We start from the raw sequence: 22,004 nt of genomic DNA on the forward strand, positions 1-22,004 counted from the left end.
CTTCTTTCATGGGCCATGATCCTATGGGAAGAATCACCGCCCGAGCTGGCTGGGAGAACTAGGAGGGACTTTCAGGCACAGTGAGCAGTTTGTAGGTGAAGTCAGCCAAATCTTGGAGGATATGTGCAGTGCAGCTTGGCCCGAGCACCATGTGGGACGTGGGGGAAGAGTTCGGGAGGCTGGGGAGGTGGGCAGGGCCTGGTGCCCCTGGTAAAGAGTGAAACTTCAGCTGGGTGTGGTGGTAAAGCTGAGGCGGAGGATCTTGAGTTCAAAGCCAGCCTCAGCAATTTAGAGATGCACTAAGCAACTTAGTGAGTCCCTGTCTCAAAAGAAAAAATAAAAAGGGCTGGGGATGTGGCTCAGTGGTTAAGCACTCCTGGGTTCAATCCCTGGTTCCCAAAAAACAAAACAAAACAAAAAACTAATTTTCAGTGTGGAGGATGGGGTCCTTCACCTGTGGGGTGAGCAGGAGGGTGCTCAGCTCTATCTGAGAGGGTGATACTTAAAGCTGGTATGAGAAATGGCTGGAGAAGGCCAGATGTCCCTAGTACCCAGGTTTAGCACTGCCACAAAGCAACCTGTTGTCACACATTACAACACCCAGAACAGCCAAAGACCTATGGAAATTTGAGCCTCAGGTTTTGTTACCTGGGTTTGCTTTGATACTCTCCTACTCCCACCCCACGACAAATAGGGGAGAAGGCAGGTGCTTGGGAGGCTCCAGCACTGCAGATGTGGAGCAGCTAGCTGTTCAATCACTGCTGCTGCCTGGGCATGATGGGACATGCCTGTGGTCCCAGTCACTTGAGAGACTGAGGCAAGAGGATCCCAAGTTTGAGATCAGCCTCAGCAATTTAGCAATTTAGTGAGATCCTGTCTCAAAATAATTAAAATCTAAAAAGGCTTGAGGCTAGGTGTGACTTGGGAAACTGAGGCAGGAGGATTGCAAGTTTAAAACCAGCCTCAGCAAATTAGCGAGGCCCTAAGTGACTTAGTGAGACCCTGTCTCCAAATAAAAAAATGAAAAAAAACTGAGGATGTGGTTCAGTGGTCAAGTACCCTTTGGTTCAATCCATGATCCCTCAAATAAAATAAAACAATCAAAACAAGCTGCTAATGTAAGAGGTTCTGCCTCTGTGCGACAGTGTCCCCACCTGCCCTTCTCCCTGAAGGAAGCCCATCACAGTTAGGAAATGCAGCTGGAGTCACTGTAGTCAGAAAAAAATGATTTATTGTTCCAGAATCCAGCTCATGAACATATAACACACACTTACTGGGCCTATCAATACTTTTTTTTTCTTTTTATTACTGAAAAAAAAGAAAAATAATAAAGTCTAATAGGCAAATGAAATAAAAACAGAGGAGAACTAAAATAAGAAAAAACAGCAGCATAGAAATTGGAGGTGGCTGATTGGATTTAAAATCTTATAAGGTCCCTGTGGGTTTTCTTTTTTTTTTTTTTTTTTTTTATGTTTGCTTGTTTGAAGGAAGATAACAGTATTAACTTTAGACTTTGATAACTGGAGTATGAATGTTAAAATGGTTTGAGTAACCCTGTGTGACTTTGTGAGTCCCTGTCTCTAAATAAATAAAAAGGACTGAAAAAGGAGGAAGAGGAGGAACAGTTACCAGGTGTGAAATAGGTCAAATTTGAACCAAAGGTAACAGAAACACGATTGTGTGCTAATGTCATTTCTATGTAGTGCAGAGACAAGTCAATCTAAACCATGGTGCTGGAAGTCAGGGTAGTGGTTACCTTTGTGGGGGACAGTGATTGCAGGGGGAGGAGGAGGATTCTGGGGTTGTGGTAATGTTTTAGATCTAGGCGCTGGTTACATGGGTGTGCTCTCTTGGTGAGAATTATTGCACGTGCAAATTTCTGCATATATATGATCTTCCATGCAAATTTAAAAATCTGAGATGGGAGCAGAGATAAGGTAGACAGGCAGACTGTGAAGCAGCCTCAATGCCAAGGGACCCAGGGATTGGGCTGTGCCTTCGCAGACAGTGGGGAAATGTTGAAGGTGTTAGAGGAAGTGAGTTGCAGGGAGCTCCCTTCATTGGGGGGATGCAGGAGGCTGGCTGCACCTGCCCTGGAGGACATTTCCTAGAAGACTTGGCCAATATCTGGGGCTCCCATAACAGGGTTCCAGTGAGGACTGAGAGAGTGGGGTTGGAGGGACAGGGCAGACTTGGGGGTAAAATTGGAAAGACTTGGTTATTTACTGAGAAGAGAGGGAAGAGTCAAAGGGTTCTCCAGAGCCGCTTGTTATAGCTCAAGAAATAGTGAGGGGCTGCTGGGGGAAGAGGCAAGTTTGCAGGAAGGAGTCTTGCTAGGAGAGAGAACTCGGCAGTGTTTGTAGGCGGTGTTGGTAGGCAGGGACCAAGAATGCATTGGAGTGGTGAAGGACCAAGGGGTGGGGGCAGGAAAGGCGAAATTCAAGGTGGATGGGAGGGAATTCAAGAGTCCGCCCATCACCAGGTGCTGTGTGAGGTCCCTTTCAAGGGCTCTCTGGGGTCAGGAGTGAGTCTGAGGATTTCCAGGCTGCATGTCTCAGAACATGTTACTTTTCATATTTGAGAATATCCCAAGATTGACCGATCTGGGTGAAAAACGAGAATCCAACCTCACGGACAGCTTCATTATCCTTTTGTAAATGGTGCAGTTTTTCCATCTAGTTACTATAATTTTATTATCTTAGTTATTGCTTATCATTAAATGATGTTCTTTAGGGAGATAGCTGCAGGTCCTTTCCTTATCCAAGAATCTAGGTTTTGCAGTTCTGCACCTCCTGGCCTGGCTTGGCCCTACTCACCCTGCTCCACACTGTTATCTGCACCTGGCAGAGGAGGCAGGGTGGAGTAGGGCAAAGATCAAGGACTTGCACTGGCAGTCCTCCTGGCTTCTGACCTTGAGCCAGTACTTTTCCTCTAAGAGTCTTAATTTCCTTACCACGGGCTACTTAGTTCAAAAGACCTTTTTTCTCCCAAGATAAACAGAGACATGAGATCATATGGTGAGGGGTTTTTATGGAGACTCTTCAATGCCCATGGGGAGCTGAGTTTGCTATTGAAATCCCTGTCCTCGATGCCAATCCAATAACAAGGACATGGTTTTGAGACAAAGGAAAAAGAAGGTTTATTGCTTTGCTAATAAAGGAGAAACACAGTCCTGTCTCAGAGGCTGTGATTTTGCCCATGGTTTTGGGGGACGGTATTTTTAAAGAGGTGACTCAACGGCTACACAGAGTTGTGATTCACTTGTTCATTTGGGAGATAATCATTTCTTAGATTTTCTGGTGCCATCTGAATTACTTCCGTCTTGTGGTGTGTGAGCGCTCAAGGACAGATAATTCTGCCTAGGATAGGGAAGAAAGACAATCCTGTTTCCCCCTGAGATTAGGGAGGGGAAAGATTAGGCAGGATTTGGGAGACAGGAAGAGAAACAGGTCCATTTTTAAAGAAGTCACAGTAACAGAGCAGCAAGGGTTAAATTCAAAGCATAAAGTAGACCACTGTTACAAGTCTTCATTTAAGTGAGATCCTTTCCAGGTAATTGTGGGGGGCCTGAAGACTGGTCCTTCTTTTTTTTTTTTTTTGTACTAGGGATTGAACCCAGAGCGCTTGACCACTGAGCCACATCACCAGCACTTTTGATATTTTGTTTTTAGACAGAATGTTGCTAAGTTGCTTAGGACCTTGCTAAGTTGCTTAGGACCTTGCTAAGTTTCTGGGGCTGGCTTTGAACTTGGGATACTCCTGCCTCAGCCTCCTGACTTGCTGGGTTTACAGGCATGCACCACCATGCCCAATGACATGCCTTTTTCTGAAAGGACATTCCTTTGGTTCTCCCCACTGTGTAGGCAGAGGTCTTATTGGCTGGACAGCTTCCAGATCATGGTGACCTCACAAAGACCGCAGACCAGCCTGGGCTTGGGGGAGCCTAGGTAAGCTGAGAGGAAGCTCAGAGAAAGTCCCAGGGGTGGGGTCAGCCTCCATAGCCTCCACAAGGCAGTTACCACCTAGACCCCACCCCCCTGGGTAAAACTTCCCCCTCTGGCTGAAATTCCCCAGTTAGAACTTCATAGCTTTGGCTTAAAGCTGAATGTTCTGTTACCATGTGGATGCCCCAGGTGGAGGTAACACATTGAACTTGACATCAACAGCTTGAGGCTCACAGAGTGTAGGCTAATGCATCCTCAGAGTAGGGAGGGTGGGAGCTGGGGGAGGGGGAAGGAGGTGAGAAGACCCAGGGGGAGGGAAGGAGAAGGCAGAGAACCTAGAAATGGACTTTGTTCTTTTCTCCAGTCCCCCACCATCTCCATTCAGAGGCAGGGAGGGATGGTGGAGGTGGACACTTGGTGGGGGCCTATTGTGGGCCAAGCTCTGTGGTCATCATTTTATGTGCCTGATCCCATTTATGGACTTGAGATGGGTGCTTCGAGTGCAAGGTGGCCTGTCCAGGCCCCACATAGGACCGGTTTCCAATTCAGTTCTGATTCCAAATCTCTGGAGTTTTGTATTATAGCAGGGATTTAGGCAATTTGGCTTGTTTTCATTGACTATTTTCTCTGAGGACCTAAGGGTGGCGGAGGGGATGGGAAATGAGAAACAGGAAGATGTGCTTCCTTTGTGATCTATGTCTTGGGAATCTCTTTGGTATCATGGGGAAAACTGGGTTGAGTGGAACTGGGTTTGAATCCTGCTTCTGCCACTTGCTGGGGACTTGACAAAAATCAGTTTAGAGCTGTGAGCAGTCTAAATTAACATGCTAGTCAACGAGGAGAATGATATTTACCTTGGGGAATGGTCATTCATTCACTCATTCCTTCCACAAATGTTTTCTGAGCTTCCCTTTTATGCCAGGCACTGTGCTATGTCTTGGAAAAACAGATAACAAGGCAGTCAGACACTCACCAGGCCTGTTTTGCTAGAGTGGAGACATACAAATAAATCAAGTGATCACATGGAGAGGGCGCCTCACACCACTTGGGGGTCCCAGGAAGACTTCCCAGAGGTGGGGACATCTAACATAGTGCTGAAATGTGACTAGGTTTGATGTGAGAGGAAACATTCGAAGTGTGGATAGGTGGTCTTGGGGCAGTTTACAGGAAGATCAAAGAGTCCTAGCAGAGGCCCTGAGGCAAGAGGGGGACCTGGGAGAAAGAGTGGTTCAGGTATGGGGTGCAAGGCCAGGAATAGGGATGGATGCAGCTGGAGAGATGGAGGGGACAGTGCTGTGTGCTGAGGACTCAAGTCAAAGAAACAGAGACATCTGCCTACAGACCCCGGTGTCCCTGCTCATGGATGGTCTACCAGCTCTGTAATAATCATTTTGGAGAGAGAGGGAGGAGAGTTTGATAAAAGGTTGGTCCTGAGCTATCAAAAGGGGTCTGAGCATGATGCTTGGGATCAAGCTTTTTAAAAATATCAGCTCCACCTGCACCCCACAATTTGAGAACTCCTGAGCCCTCGCAGGGGGGTTATCATGGGTGAGAGTGATTTTTGGATTTATATGCGTTTTCCCTCCATCTGAGGGTCTCTTTATTTCCTCTTCATTCCTGAAGCATGGTTTCCCAGATCTAGAATGTGTGATTGACGCTTCATTTCTTTGAATGCTCAAAAACGTGGGCCACTTCCTTCTGCTCTCCTTGGCTTCACATAAGAAATCTGTCCTTTGAGTTGCTCTTTGCCTGTATGTATTGCTCTTTGGTTACTTTTCAGATATTTTTATCGATGTGTTCAGTTTTTAGAAGTATAATCATGATGTGTTTTGGCATGTATTTCTTTACATTTATCCATTATCAGTTTACTCAGTTTTCTGAATCTATGTATTTCACTAAATTTGGGGTGTTTTCAGCTATTGGTATTTTGAATATTTTTCCAGCACCCTTTCTCTTCTCCCTCTGGGATTTTTGTTTTGTTTTTGGTATCAGGGATTGAACTCAGGGGCACTCGACCACTGAGTCACATCCCCAGCCTTATTTTGTATTTTATTTAGAGACAGGGTCTCATTCAGTGGCTTAGTGCCTTGCTTTTGCTGAGGCTGGCTTTGAATTGAGATCCTCTTGCCTCAGCCTCCTGAGCTGTTGGGATTACAGGCGTGCACTACCACGCCCGGACTCTGTTTTTTTTTTTTTTTTTGATTGCATTTTAAAAAAATTTTGTTCTTTTTAGTTATACATGATGGTAGATTGTATTTTGGCATATCATATACATGGAATATAACTTCACATTCTTATGGTTATACATAATGTGAACATGATGTACAATATGATGTATATGGTTGTACATGATATTCATATATGAACATAGGGAAGTGATGTCTGATTCCCATTCCCATCCCCTCTTCTTTCCCTTCTTTCCCCCCATTCCCCTCTGTCCCAATCTGGTGAACATCCATCTCCCACATGCACACACATTTTGAGTCAGCATTTGTATACCAGAGAGAACATTTGACCTTTGGTTTTTGGGATTGGCTTATTTCACTTAGCATGATAGCCTCCAGTTCCATCCAGGTGGTGCCATACTGTCAAAGGCTGTAATTTCATTCTTCTATATGGCTTAATAATATTTCATTGTGTATCTGTACTACCCTTCAGGGATTCTGATGATATAAAATTGTAGATATTTTGTTATTGCCCCACAGATCCTTGAGGTTCTGTTCATTTTTTGTTTTCTCCATTGTTTAGCTTAAATAATCTTTATTGATCTGTTCTCAAGTTCACTGATTATATTCTGTTGTCTTCACTCTGCTATTGAGCCCATGCAGCAAGTTTAAAAAGATTCAGTTATTCCTGGGAGGAGGAAGTAGAGAGCTGTTGCTTAATGGGTATAAAATTTCACTTACGCAAAGATAGGTAAGTTCTGGAGATCTGAATAACACAGTGGCTAGAGTTAACACTGTGGTAATTTGTAGTATAAAATATGTCGAAAGAATAGATCTTAGGTAAAGTGTTCTCAAGTACTTATAAAACAACACAAGAAAAAAAATTGGAAATAATATTTCATACTTCAGCTGTGATGATGGTAGCATGGATATGTGTATATATCTAATTTCTTTAAAATATACATATTAAGTATGTTCAAGTTTTTGTATAGCAATTATACCTCTTTCATTGTTGTTGTTTGTACTGGGAATTGAGCCCAGGAGTGCTTTATCACTGAGCTACATTCCCAGATCTTTTTATTTTGAGACAGGGTCTTGCTATATTACTGATGCTGGCCTTGAACTTGTGATCCTTCTGCCTCAGCCTCCTGAGTTGCTGGAACTATCAGTGTGTGCTACTATGCCTGGCCCAATTATATCTCAAAAAAGCTAAAAATTTTCAGTTATTGTATTTTAAAATAATTTCTATTTTAGTTTCAGTTATTTTTTTTTTCAGTCTGGTGTTGAACTCAGGGCCTTGTGCATGTTAGGCAAGTGCTCTGTCAGTGAGCTACATCCCCCATCCTTTTAAAATATTTTAATTTAATTTAATTTATGTTTTTGAGTACTGGGGATTGAACCCAGAGAGAGGTTCTTTACCATTGAGCTACATCCCCAGCCCTTTTTATTTTTTAAGAGAGGATCTCACTAAGTATTTTAGGGCCTCACTAAATTTCTGAGGTTGGCCTTGAACTTGTGATCCTCCTATCTCAGCCTCTCAAGTAGTACTTATTGTTCTTTTTCACAACTCCTATTCCTTTGTTGAGATTTTCTATTTTTTATTTGTTTTAAGAGGATTTGTAATTGCTTCTTGAAGTATTTTTATGATGACTGTTTTAAAATCCGTGTCACAGACTCCAACATCTGATTCATCTCAGTGTTAATGTTAGTTAATAGTCTTTCCTCAAGATGAGATTTTCCTTGTTTTTGGTAGTAAGTGGTTTTTTTTTTTTAAACTGCATCCTGGACATTTTAGAATATCATATTAAGATACTCTTGCTCCTACTTTAATCCTCTATTTTAGTAGACAGTCAACCTGTTAAGGTTTAGTGTTTACTTTTGTGGACTGAGATTTCAATGATAGTATGTAGCGCTCTAGTTTGCTTAAGTTGGGGAGCACTGCTGTGGCTCTTGATCATTCTTGGGAGTGCTGCTTGCAGGGACCGAAGTCACTTCCCCTGGGCCATCCATTGCCACTGGGAGGGCAGGGGCTGTGGAGTGTGGTCAGTTCCCTGCCACAGGGTGGAGCTCTGTTGACATGGCCTGCCACTGCTCCAGGGATAGAGTAGGGATTGGGGAACAGTGGGGTGCACGCCCCTTTCCTTGTTCTTTGTCTGGAGACTTTAAACAAAAACACGTCTGTTTATGCTCTTGGCAGGTCCATGTTGCAGACCTCTCTGGTGTCCAGTTGGGATATATGCGAGACAAAAAAAAAAAAAAAAACAACAAAACCCCAAGGAACTCACCATAGTGTCATCCTCCAAGTCAATCCTCTGTATTCTTTTCAGCTTTTAAAGTTTTTTTTTTTTTTTAATTGTTGATAGACCTTTATTTTATTTATTTATATGTGGTTCTGAGAATCGAATCTAGGGCCTCACACATGCCAGGCAAGTGTGCTACCGCTGAGCCCCAGCCCCAGCCCCTAAAGTTTTTTGTTGTTGTTGTTGTTTTTAATGGTTGTCTGTTTTACTATTTCCTGAATATTTAGTTGTCTTTAGAAGGGAGAAGCAGAGGAAAGCGACTCTACACCCTCTTGTCTATTATGTGCAATTTTTAAAACGTGGTACTGTTGTAGGGACAAACAAGGCAAGGCACCCACCGAAGGTAGCAAGAAACAGTTTTATTTGGCTGCAGGGAGGTTCAGAGGGCACAGCTTTTGCTGTAATCAATTAATCCCCTGAACCCCCAGTTCAGGGAGTTTCAGAGTTTTATACCCAGCATGTAAGGGGAGGGGCTCAGAAGTTCACAGTCTGCAGAAGTTCACATAAAAGCAGCTTTTTCTTTCACTGTTCTGTGCAAGTTAACCCTTCAAGGACAACACCTGAGAAGGGGAGAGCTTCTTCTCCCCTTTCTTTCCTCCCCCTGCCAGCTGTTACCATGGAGCCCAATTGTAACTTATCTTAAAAATGTAGACATCTCTGTGAAGCCCAGCTCAAGGCCAGAGGCCTTGTTTGCACATTTCTTCAAAGTACTATACTGGATATGTTTGTGAAAACTAGTAAGGGGGTGTCTAGCACCTGGAGTGCTGGTATCTTCCCGGCCAGTGGCCAAGTAAACAGGGTGACACGAAAATAGGAAGTTTATCTACAATGGACTCTTTTGCAGAGACTCTTTTGCTGACAGTCTAAAATCAGCCATGGTGAAGAGGGCTTTTCTGTGGAGAAAGGGGGTGCCACTTCAGTACAACACAAAGCATAGGAGTTACCATTAGTGACATGCAGTGTGTTAACAGAGTTGCGCAACCATCGCCACTGCCTAGTTCCAGAATGTATCTGCGCTCGGGAAAGGAAAGCCCACACCCATTCAGCAGTCACTTCTGCTCTCTCCTTCCAGGGCAGTTCTTTCTGTAGGCTTGAATCTGCTTTCTGTCTCTATAGATTTGACTATTCTGGATACTTCCTACAAATGGAGTCACATAATATGTGGTCTTTTGTGATGGGCTTCTTTCACTTAGCATGTTTTCAAAACTTATCCCTGTTTAGCTTGCATTGGGAATTCATTCCTCCTTATGGCTGATAATCCATTGTGTGTACATACCATATTTGTTTATCCGTTCAAATACCCAGTTGATGGGTATTTGGGTTATTTCCACCTTTGGCTTTTGTGGATATCGCTGCTGCTATGAACACTTGTATATATTTGGAACACAGATTTTTAATTCTTTTGATTATATACCTCAGAATGGAAATTTTGGATCAACTTTTTGAGGAATCACCAAATTGATTTTTAATAGAGGCTGTGCCAATTTACAACCCCACCAGCAATGTATGAGTGTTCTGATTTCTCCACATCCTCAACAACACTTGTTATTTTCTTTTTTAATATTTTTATTTTTCAGTTTTCGGCAGACACAACATCTTTTGTTTTGTATGTGGTGCTGAGGATCGAACCCGGGCCGCACGCATGACAGGCAAGTGTGCTACTGCTTGAGCCACATCCCCAGCCCCTTGTTATTTTCTGTTAAAAAATTTATAACCATCCTAGTGGATGTGGAATAGTATCTCGTTATAGCTTTTTTTTTTTTTTTTTTTTGGTGTTGTTGGTACTGGGGATTTAACTTAAGAGTGCTTAACCACTGAGCCACATTCCCATCCCTTTTTATTTTTTATTTTGAGAAAGGGTCTTTCTAAGTTGCTTAGGGACTCACTAAGTTGCTGGGGCTGATCTTTTTTTTTTAATACCTTTATTTTATTCGCATATTTTTATGTGGTGGCGGGGATCGAACTCAGTGCCTCATGCACGCTAGGCAAGCACTCTGCCCACTGAACCACAACTCCAGCCCCTGGGGCTGATCTTGATCTTGTGATCCTCCTGCCTTAGCCTCCTAAATCACTGGGATTACAGGTATGCACCATTGCACCCAGTTCCGTATCATTTTGATTAGCATTTCTCTAATGACTCATGATTTTAAACATATTTTCATGTGCATATGAGTCATTTGTTCATCTCTGTAGAAATGGCTATTTAAATTGTTTGCTCAATCGCTCTTGCTTGCTTTCTTTCTCTGTCTCTGTCTCTCTCTGTCTCTCTCTCTCTCTCTGTATCTCTGTGTCTCTCTCTTTTTTTTCCAGTGCTGGAGATTGGAAACAGCACCTTGCACATGCAAGCCAGAGCTCTGCTACTGAGCCGTATCCTTAGCCCTGTTAGTCGAATTTTTAAGTGGGTTGTCGGTCTTTATGTTATTGCATTGTAAGAATTCCTTATATATTCTGAATACTATACCCTTATCATCTATATAATTTACTAACATTTTCTACCATTGTGTAGATTGTCTTTTCACTTGTGGACAGCGCCTTTTGATGTACAAATATTTTTACCTTTTTTTTTTTTGTCCTGGGGGTTGAATCCAGGGGTGTTTTACCATTGACCTATGTCTCAAGTCCTTTTTATTTTTTAGTTTGAGATCAGGTCTCACTAAGTTGCTGGGGATCTTGCTAATTTGTTTAGACTGGCTTTGAACTTGTGATCCTCCTGCTTCGGTCACCTAGGTCATTGGGTTATAGGCATGTACCCCTGTGCCTGTCAAATTTTTACCTTTGATGAAGTCCAGTTTATCTATTTTTGTTGCTGCTTATGCTTTTGGTGTTATACCTAAGAAACCATTGCGATTGCCAAGGTCATGAAGATTTACTCCTGTGTTTTCTTCCAAGAGTCTTATAGTTTTAGCTCTTACTTTTAGGTCCTTAATACATTTTGAGTTAAGTTTTGTAGAAGGTAGGAGTCCACCTTTATTCTTTTGCATGTCAATATCACTATCTGTTGAAGAGACTGTTCTTTCCCCATTGAATAGTTATACCCTTATCAAAATCAATTGATCTCATATGCATGGGTTTATTTCCGGACTTTCAATTTTATTATATTGGTCTATCCTTATGCCAGTACCACACTGTTGCATGATTTATGTATGTGTGTATGTGTGGTGCTAGGGATTGGACCCTGGGCCTTATGCATGCTAGCAAGTGCTCTACCATTAAGGTATAATTCCAGCCCTGATGCATGCAATTTTAAAGGAAGACTTTTGTGGTTCACTTTGGAAAATAATTTGTTGGGAGCAGGACTACAAACAGGAGCGTCTATTGAGTGAGCAATTCCAAGATGCAATTCCAAGATTCAACCCAAGGCAATGGGACATGGACTAGGGTCTGGCAGAGGGAATGGAGAAATGTTCTGGATCTAGAATGAGCAGAACGTGGCTAAAATTGCATGCAGCAAGTGAGAAACATGGTAGTCAAGGATCCTACTGTTCCTGCATTGGGTGATGATTTCATTTCTTTGTAATAGAGAATTGGAGGGTCTGGGGAGTTCTGGTTTGGATTGTCTGGATCTGAGGTGCCCCAGTGTCAGATGTTGAGCACGTGCACATCTGTTTATACAAACATACTTGCACAAGTGGCCAACACATTCTGGGCCCACATATCTGATAATCTGGTCTCAAAGAGGAACCGGAAGATCTTTGATAATTCTACCCATTAAGGTACTGGGGGGCAGTGCACTAGCAGCCCCTGCCCAGGGTCTGGAGAGGATGGTTGAGTTCAGGGAGAGGGATGGCCATCAGCCAGTGCTTCTCACTCTTGCACTGGATGAGCTGTTTTATAGCCATGCTCTGCCTTCCCCACTGTGGGCATGAGAACTTGGGGCTAAGGTCCACAGGCAGCTTGTGGCTGTCTTAGCTTCCTTGGGTCCCACAAGTCCCTCACCAGCTGCTGCTCCTCTCAATGCACAGTATCTGATGGTGGAGGGCAAACCATGGACTGCCCCAGGGCCTGTCAGGCAGCTCTGAAGACTGGCTTCCCTGTAGCAAGGTGGAGGAGAAGGACTGAGAATGTGGGGATGATCCAATCTTTTCTCATGAAGAGGTTCAACCAGGGTTGAGACCTGTGGCATTCTGCCCAAGGGACATGATACTGAGCATCTGCTGGGGTGCAGGAGGACACTAGTGCCTTTTTCCACAGCCCTAACTAGGTAGTTCTTTCAAAATCCTACTCACTGCTTCTTAGCTGCACACCCCTATTTTTCCAGGTTGAAAATGCCTCTCTTTCATAACTGTGACGTGTGTGTGCACGTGCATGTGCCTGTGTGCATGGATGGGAGGGAAGATCAGGGAAAAATCCAAGATCCTCTTTAAGTGAAAGAAGACAAAATTATGAATACAAAATTAAGTACAGGGCTTTGGCAAGGGACTGTGGAATCAAGCAGCCCACATTTAAAATGCCTGTGTGAAATCGCCCTGGTACTAGGGGGCAGTGTATACTTTCTGATCCTGGGGCATGTGCCCCAGGAACCTCTGTAGGGAACAATGGCCACTGAGGACGTCATAGCTCTTTCCCACAGTGCCCAGCAAAGGAATGAAATGAGCAGCTGTCATTTAGGTCAGGCCTTGGCCGGGCCATGAGCTCCATGGCAGGCCCGATAACTATCACCTCTGGGTGAGACAGGGACTTTGTGCCCCTGAGGAGAACAGGACCTGCAGGGAGAAGTCTCTTGTCCTGATCTACCCAGGCTAGTGAGAGGATGAGCTTGGGGTTTGAATTCAAGACAATGTGAATCCAGATCTATGATCTTCCCAAAGCCAAGTTATAAAGAGCACAGCACATTTGCGGAGGGAGGAAATGATTCGGTGACCAAGTTGGTGTGTGAGTAGGGATGGAATGACCTAGCAAAAGTGGAGGAGAGAGAGAAGGATCAGACAATGGACCCAAACTTTTCTGAGCATTTACTGCGTGCCAGGTGCTATGCTAGACATTAGATATGGGCAGAGAGCCAGGCGGTCACGGTCCCTGCTCTTAGGGAGTTTAGTCTGGTGGGGAAGCCAGATTCTGGGTGCCAGGGAAGGTGAAGGGAATGAGGTGTCCTGAGAACTTACAGGTGCCCTCACCTATCTAGAAGACCCTGAGCCTTGAAAGATGAAGCTATAAGCAGTAGCTGAGGAAGGGGAGTGGAGAAGGAGCACCCAGCCATTGGGAGGTCCAGACATAACTGTTTTTTTTTTTTTTTGGAAAGACTCAAAGGAACCGAGCAAGGGTGGAATGGAGAGGGGAAGAGGGTATATGGAGGGCAAAAATTGGGCCCAGAGACACATGCAGAGGGTCTTTTAATGACAGGGCACTTTTCCTAAAGATGACAGAAGGAGTTTAGGCAGGAATATAGAGATGGTCTTAGCTGCCCAGAGGGCCAATGGGGTGAGTGACCTTTCTCCTTTTGACCTTCACCAGTAGTATTGAACTAGAGGACTTGGTCTGTGTATGTGCACACAATGTGGGGAGTGGCGCATGTGTGTTCCCACCTGGCCGATAGACTGCTCTGTGGGAGTTGAAAAAGCTGTTCTTTTCCTGACTTGATTTCCTTCTGCATCTCCTCCTAGGGGCCCACACCTGCTTAAGAACACCATGTACGCAGGTGAGCGACCCAACAATTCTGCAGGGAGCGTGGCCCCGGGGTGTGTGTGGGGGGGGTGGAGGACTGGGGAGTCCACCCAGTGGTTAGATTGCTGCACTGAGCAGGTTCTGTTTCTGGTACGGCCCGTGCTCTTCTCTACGGAGTCAGCCTCACCCAGAACAGGCCAGCCGTCAAGGGCCACAGGCGGCTCTGCCAATGTGGCTTTGAGATTAGTGCTGTGACCACATGCAGAGTAGTTCTAGCAACTTCAGAGCTTGTCTCTGGCTTGCAGTGCCCCAAGGCTCAGGGATCCTTGCTAGTGCACCTACATGGCCCTGACACAGGTACCCTGCTGGAATTCGGCTCCTCCCCCTTTTCTACCTAAAGCGGAAGAGGTTCCTGGTCTGTCCATTGTAGACTTGCACCTTTGTGCCTGGCATTGTGTTAGGAGCTGTGAGTGCCCCAGAGTCCAAGATAAGACAGTTCTAGACATCCAGAGCTTGACCCTAGTAAGGGCCAGACTACCCAGTGAGCGGCTGGAATGAAGGGGGATGCATTTTTACTGGGAATAGTGGGACTGGCAAAGGATGACAGGGGGAGGTTTGAAGCCAAGAGCACTGCCCTTGTTCAGGGTCATGAGCTGAGGGGAAGCAGGCTGTGGTCAGAGAAGGGGTTACCCACCAAGAGAGCAAGGAGGGGAACAGGGTGTGATGGGGCTGGAAAGGTGGTCCAAGGACCATCAAGTGCTTGTAAGTCACAGCAAGAGGCCCTCATTCTAAGAATGGTGAGCCGGCAGGGGAAGTTTTAACAAGTGCAGCCTAGTGGCCTTTGTCTTCTCTCAGGGGTCCTGCAGGGAGCTCGACAGTTGGCCATTGAAAAGAAGGGGCAGTAGCATTGAGAGACCTCCAGACTGCACATGGCCCTGAGTCCAATGGCTGGTGTGGTCCTCCATGAAGACCCAAAGATGACACCAAGTCTCAATTCTGGTACCCTCGCTGGGCCCAACATGGATGTGGCCTTTGATCCTATCTTGAGTCCACCCCATAGTCCTGGAGTGCCTCTCGTTCCAGACCTGAATCCAACTCTGAATCTTGTTCCAGAGGAGGCCTCTGACCTAATTCCTGATAACACCGCCAGCCCCGAAGACAATCCGAGTCTCATCTCAAAGCCTGACCCACAGGGGTCCCTTAGTCCAGCCTCAAACCCTGTTCTGAGCCCAGGCCCTGCAGAGGCCACCTGTCTGAGCTCAGGGAACCACTCTGGGCTGAATCCTGAGCAGGACTGCAAGCCCCTTCTGAGCAAGATGTTTGATTTGGGTCAGAGTAACTCCAACCCTTCCAGGCCCGATTTGAGCTCATTTATGAGGTCCCATTCTAGAGAAGCCCTGGTTCTGGGCCACTGTGTCTCTCGGTCGGGCTCACAAGCACCCCTTATTCGAGTCTCAAACACTACTCTGGACCCTGGCTCTAATCAGCTTCTCGATGTGGGCTCAAAAAACATCTGCGCACTAAACCTGAACACTGATGCAGATTCTGGTGGCACCCCAATCCCAGACACAAATGAGACTCTCAATTTGGCTCCACGTAACATCGCTGGGTCTATTTCCAAAGGATCCTTTGGTGCAACCTGGAGCACAAGTTCAAAGGGGACCGTCAACGTGGCTTCTAATAGTCTCCCCAGACCTGATGTGAACATGACTGTCACTCAGGCCTCATGCTTGACCCTGATTTCTGCCTCGAGCGATGGTGTCAGCATGCATTCTGCTGCCCATGGCCCGAGGTCCTCCCTCTCGCCACCCTCATGCCTGACTCTGATCCTGGGCTCCAATGAGACTCTGAGCATGGGCTCCAGCCTCATGATCAGTGACACCTCCACCTTGACATTGAGCAGGCAGCAGGAATATTCTGAGGACAATAGCATTCGCACCATGCCCCTGGAGGGGACTCTGGACAGCTGGGCCGAGGTGTGCAACAATGTAGTCAACGACAGCTTCCCTGAGGGTGAGTAAGGAAGGGCCACAGCTCTAAAGGATGACTGTACTCAGACTCATAGGGCAGAGGGGGGAGCAGAGAGGACAGGGGAAGGGAGCAGCCTGCAACAGATAGCACAATGGCAATAGCACACAGAGACCTAGCACTTGACTTAGAATGAGCTGCTTAAACTCCCTGAGAAGTTGATGTTCTTCTTCTCCTCCTCCTTTTTTTTTGATCCTGGGGATTGAACCAGAGAGCATTTTTTACTACTGAGTCACATCCCCAGTCCTTTTTAAAAAATTTGAGACAGGGTTTCATCAAGTTCCTGATAACACCGCCAGCCCCGAAGACAATCCAAGTCTCATCTCAAAGCCTGACCCACACTAAGCTGCTGAGGCTGGCTTTGAACTTGTGATCTTCCCGCCTCAGCCTCCCAAGTCGCTGGGATTATAGGCATACGCCATCACACCCAGAACTATATAATATTTTTATTCTGTCCAAATTCTAAGTCTATTTAGCAACTATACCTTCTGTTCAGAATGTCCACCTTTTTGTGGAAAAATTTTGGGCCCTACTCCTCAGGCCAAGGTTTGGCCAGTGGCCGGGTAGCTCAGACTCAGCTCACCACTGTTGAGACTTCAGGGTCTCCACCAGGTCAAGACCCTATAGTCCTGTCTGGAACTGGTTCTTCTTCCTGATTTGCAGTTCTGTAATTCATTCTCTATCAGTTTCTACTGCTATAAACATCTTCTCCTAATCAATTTTTGTTTATGTACCAATACCGTGTGATTTAAAAAAAAATTACCATGGCTTTGTAAATATATATTCACATCTGGTAAGATGAGAGAATTCCTCCTCAAAAGTAAATTCCTCCTGAAAATTGACTTAGCAGGGAGCTGGGGTTGTGGCTCAGTGGTAGAGCGCTCGCCTAGCACACCTGAGGCGCTGGGTTCAATCTTCAGTACCACATAAAAAAAAATAAAATAAATGTATAAAAAAATTGACTTAGCAATTAGTAGACCTTCATTATGCCATATACATTTTAAAATAAATTTGTGTAGGTCCTCAAAAACATTTATTGGCATTTTTATTAGAATGCTATTGGTTTGTCTATGTATTCAAGTTTTCCTTGCTATAAGGTATATGGAAAATTTAGGTCTAGTGCATTCTTTGATGGATTAAACTTAGCTATTTTATGGTTTTAATTGGTATCATAAATCAGATCTTGTTTCCTTTTTTTTTAAGTTGTTGATAATCGACCTTTATTTTTTGTTTATTTTTATATGTGGTGCTGAAAATCGAACCCAGTGCCTCACACATGCCAGGCAAGTGCACTACTGCTGAGTCCTAGCCCCAGCCCTAGATTTTGGTTTTTAATACAATTCTTCTTTGATATTGATGATTCTGATAATGTAGAGGAAATTTGTTTTTGACAGTTATTTTTTTTTTTAAGTACTGGGGATTGAACTCGGGGGCACTGAGCTACATCCTCAGTCCATTTTTAAAAAATATTTCTTTTAGTTGTTGATGGACACAATATCTTTATTTTTATTTATTTATTTTTACACAGTGCTGAGGATTGAACCCAGGGCCTCATGCATGCAAGGCCAGTGCTCTTCCACTGAGCTACAACCCCCAGCCTCTCCTTAGCCCTTTTTTGTCATTTTGAGACAATCTTGCTAAATTGCCAGGTTGGTTTTGAACTTGGGATGCTCCTGCCTCAGCCTCCTGAGTAGCTGAAAATACATGTATGTATAATACCTGGCTCAAGTAGGTTTTATTTTAAACAATTTTATTGAGATATAATTTACTATGTAAAATCTGATTCCCTCCTTTAAGGTGTACAATCTAAAAGCTATATTATATACAGAGTTGTGCAACCATGGCCATGATCAGTTTTGGAACATTTTTATCACCCCAAAAGAAACCCTATACCATTTAGATATAATCACCTACCCAACCCATATCCAGCCCTAGACAGTCACTAATCTACATTCTGTCTGCATAGATTTACCTATTTTGAGCATTTTATATAAGTGGAATTATTCAGTATGTGGTTCTTTGGGATTAGCTTCTTTCACTTGGCCCAATACTTTCAAGTTTCATTCATGTTATAGCCTGTATTGCCATTTCATCCCTCTTTATGGCTGAATAAGATTCCCCTGTAGGAACATGCACATTTTGTTAATGACCAAATGGGTTGTTTCTATATTTTGGCTATTTTAAGTAATGCTACTATGAACATTTAACCACAAAATTTTGTATAGACGCACATTTTTATTTCCCCTTGGTATATGCCTTGGAGTGGAACTACTGGTTATTCTAGATTTAGTTTTTGTGAAACCATTGGTAATTTCCACTAGCAATGTAGGAGGTTTCCATTTTTTCATGTTTTTGCCAACATTTATTTTTCTTCCCTCACTCCCCAATAGCCAACTTAAAGGGTGTGGAGTGATATCTTACTGTGGCTTTGATTAGTGACTAATGTGGCTTTGATTAGTGACATCTTTCCATGTGTTTTTTTTTTTTTAATTTTTTATACCTTTATTTTAATGTGGTGCTGAGGATTGAACCCAGCACCCCGCATGTGCTAGGCGAGCGCTCTACCACTGAGCCATAACCCCAGCCCTCCGTGTGCTTTTTGGCCATTTGTATATTTCTGTTGCAAAACTATCTATTCAAATCCTTTCCCTATTTTTGAATTTGTTTGTTTGTGTGGTTGAGTTGTAGTTCTTTACATGTTCTGAATATTATTCCCTTATTAGATATATGACTTGAAAATATTTCGTGCAATTCTGTGGATTAGCTTTTCATTCTGTTCTTTTTTTGGGGGGGATACTGGGGATCAAACCCAGGGGCACTTTACCTTGAATTACACCCCCAGCTCTTTTTATTTTATATTTTGAGACAGGGGTCTTGCTAAGTTGCTGAGGCTGGCCTTCAACTTGCAATCCTCCTGCCTCAACCTCCTTAGCCACTGGGATTATAGGTGTGTGCCACTGCTCCCAGCTACATTTAAATAAAACTATATTTATATTTAAATTTTAACTATATATAGTTAATAAATTTTAAATACATTTTATGTATAACTATTATAATATATTTTAAATATAACTACAAATTGTATATTATTATCATCATTATTATTATTATCATTATCATCATCATTATGGTTTTTGGTACTGGGAATTTAATCCAGGGACACTTTACTACTGAGCCACATCCCCAGCCCTTTTTATTTTTTATTTTGAGACAGGGTCTTGCTAAGTTGCTTAGGGCCTTGCTAGTTGATGCAGCTGGCCTCAAACTTGTGGTCCTCCCGTCTCAGTCTGCCTAGTTGTTGAGATTACAGGCACCAGCCCAGCTTGCAATATACTTTAAATATCAATAATATACTCTTGTATGCATGTGTTTATATATGTGTGTGTATATATGGATCTCTCTGTCTGGTTCAACTTCATTTCTTTTTGAATTAAAAAGGTTTATTTTCCCCCAATTTTCTTTTTACTGTGTTAAAATACACATAGCATAGAATTTACCATCTTAGCCATTTTATTTCATTTATTTACTTTAAAGTTTTTTTTTTTTTAGTTGTTGATGGACACAATATCTTTATTTTATTCATTTATTTTTATGTAGTGCTGGGGATTGAACCCAGTGCCTCATGTGTGCAAGGCAAGCGCTCTACCACTGAGCCACAACCCAGCCCTCATTTATTTACTTTTTTAATGTATATTTTTTAGTTGTAGTTGTCGATACCTTTATTTATTTATTTATTTTTATGTGATGCTGAGGATCGAACCTAGGGCCTTGCATGTGCTAGGCGAACGCTCTACCACTGAGCTACAACCCCAGACCCCATCTTAGCCATTTTAAATGTGCATTTCTGTAGTATTAAGTACAATCTTGTGTAGCCATCACTACCCTCAATCTCCAGAGCTCTCTTCGTCTTATTAAACTGAACTTCTGTTCCCATGAAACAATAACTCCCCATTTCCCCAAGCCCATCCCCAGGCACCCAAAATGCAACTGGCTGTCTTCCTTGATTTATGATGACCTTATATTCCTAATGCATTCTTCTACATGTGGATGTCCAGCTTTCCTAGCACTATTTATTGAAAACACTGTCCTTTCCCCAGTGAAGTCTTAGCATTTTATTCAAAAATCATTTGACCCTGTAAGGGAGCATTTATGTTGGGGTTCTCTATTCTAATCTGTTGGTCTTCACATCTGTCCTTGTGCTAGTACCATGTTGTTTTGAAATCAGGGAGTGTGAGACCTCTAGCTCTGTTTTACTTTCAAGATTGTTCAGCTATTCAGGAGGGATATATATATATATATATATATAATTATTATTATTATTATTTTTTTTTTGGTACTGGGGATTTAATCCAGGGGCACTTTACCACTGAGCCACATCCCCAGCCCTATTTTGTATTTTATTTACAGACAAGGTCTCACTGAATTGCTTAATGCCTTGCTAAGGGATTGAACCCACAGTTGTTCTACCACTGAACTCCCCCTGCCAGCCCTTTTGTAATTTAAAAAAATTTGAGAGAGTTTCTCACCAAGTTACTTAGGGCCTTGCTAAATTGCTGAGGCTGGCTTTGAACTTGCTGTCCTCCTGCCCCTGCCTCTTGAGCTGCTGGGATTACAGGCATACCCCACTGCTCCCAGCACTGTGAACCTTTTGGTATATGACTTTTGGTGCAGAGACCTTTATGTAAGAGTGGAATTTCTGGGTCATAGTGTATGCATATTTACAGCTTGAGTAGACATCGCCAAATAGCTTTTGGTCCTTGCTGCTGTAACAAAATACCAGAGGTTGGGTGATTTATAAATAACAGAAATTTATTTCTCAGAGTTCTGGAGGCTAGAAGTTCAAGATCAAGGTACCAATATTTGGTGTTTTGTGAAGGCCTTCTTACAATATCTTCACATGGCAGAAGGGACAAATGCTGTGTTCTCATGAAGGTAGAAGGGGAAGAACAGGTTGAAGGCTGTGTAAAGCCTCTTTTATTTTGTTTTTGTAGTACTGGGGGTTGAAACCAGGATCGCTTTACTGCTGAGCTATACCATCAGACCTTTTTATTTTTTTATTTTTATTTTGAGAAAGGGTCTCACTAAATTGCTGAGAGTCTTGACACGTTGCCCAGGCTGGCCCTGAACATGCAATCTTCCTGCCTCATCCTCCTGAATTACTAGATTACAGATGTGCTGCACTGTACCTAGTTGAGGCCTCTTTTTAAAGGTGTCTTTATCTCATTCATGAGAGAAGAACTTTCATGACCTAACATTCCTAAAGTCCATCCCTCTTTGTACTGATGCATTGGAAACTAGGTTTTAGCATGAATTTGGAGGGACACAAGTGTTCAAACCATAGCAGTGGTTGAATTAATTTACCCTCCCATAATGTGAGAGTTCAGTGTGTTCCACATCCTCACCAACATTTGGTATTGTCACTAATGACTCAAGATGGCTGCAGTCATGTCAAGCAGTACCTTTAACCATTCCCTTAATTACTGGGTTTTAGAGTTACTCTTTTTTTAAACTTCTTTTTACATGGACATTATAATTCTACATACTAGTGGCTTCCTGGGGCCATATTCTTACATACACAGAGCATAATTTGATCAATCTAATTCCCCAGTACCTTCCATTTCCCTCGCTTCTCCCTCTCCCCAATCTACTGGCTCTGTTCTTTTTATTTATTTATTTATTTATTTACTGGCTCTGTTCTAATGATCACCTTTCCATTCTTTTTTTGGGGAGGCAGGGGAGGGGGGTACTAATGATTGAACTCAGGGCAGTTGACCCCTTAGCCACATCCCCAGTCCTATTTTGTATTTTATTTAGAGGCAGGGTCTCACTGAGTTGCTTAGTGCCTTGCTGTTGGTGAGGCTGGCTTTGAACTCATGATCCTCCTGCCTCAGCCTCCTGAGCCACTGGGATTACAGGCGTGGGCCACCACACTGGCTCTCTTCCATTCTTATTGTTGTTTTATTAAT

The 22,004-nt window shown here is 43.5% G+C and overlaps 2 protein-coding genes across 2 annotated transcripts in view; both read left to right on the plus strand.

Moving 5' to 3' along the window:
* Positions 1-22,004, plus strand: part of Acot11 (acyl-CoA thioesterase 11) — an 85,689-nt gene that overhangs the window by 61,181 nt on the left and 2,504 nt on the right. Inside the window, exon 16 of the mRNA XM_046450889.2 lies at positions 14,010-14,044. Within this exon, the coding sequence (XP_046306845.1) occupies positions 14,010-14,027 (18 nt within the window). The 3' untranslated portion in view covers positions 14,028-14,044. The remainder of the gene's footprint in view (positions 1-14,009; positions 14,045-22,004) is intronic.
* Mroh7 (maestro heat like repeat family member 7) overlaps positions 14,005-22,004 on the plus strand; it is a 44,562-nt gene continuing 36,562 nt past the window's right edge. The window contains exons 1-2 of the mRNA XM_046450891.2: positions 14,005-14,044; positions 14,866-16,023. Of these exons, the coding sequence (XP_046306847.1) occupies positions 14,940-16,023 (1,084 nt within the window). The 5' untranslated portion in view covers positions 14,005-14,044; positions 14,866-14,939. The remainder of the gene's footprint in view (positions 14,045-14,865; positions 16,024-22,004) is intronic.

This window comes from Marmota monax, unplaced genomic scaffold (assembly GCF_021218885.2).
Source record: "Marmota monax isolate L192 unplaced genomic scaffold, Marmota_monax_Labrador192_F-V1.1 WCK01_AAM20220418_F8-fsc00023, whole genome shotgun sequence".
In the NCBI taxonomy this organism is placed as follows: Eukaryota; Metazoa; Chordata; class Mammalia; order Rodentia; family Sciuridae; genus Marmota; species Marmota monax.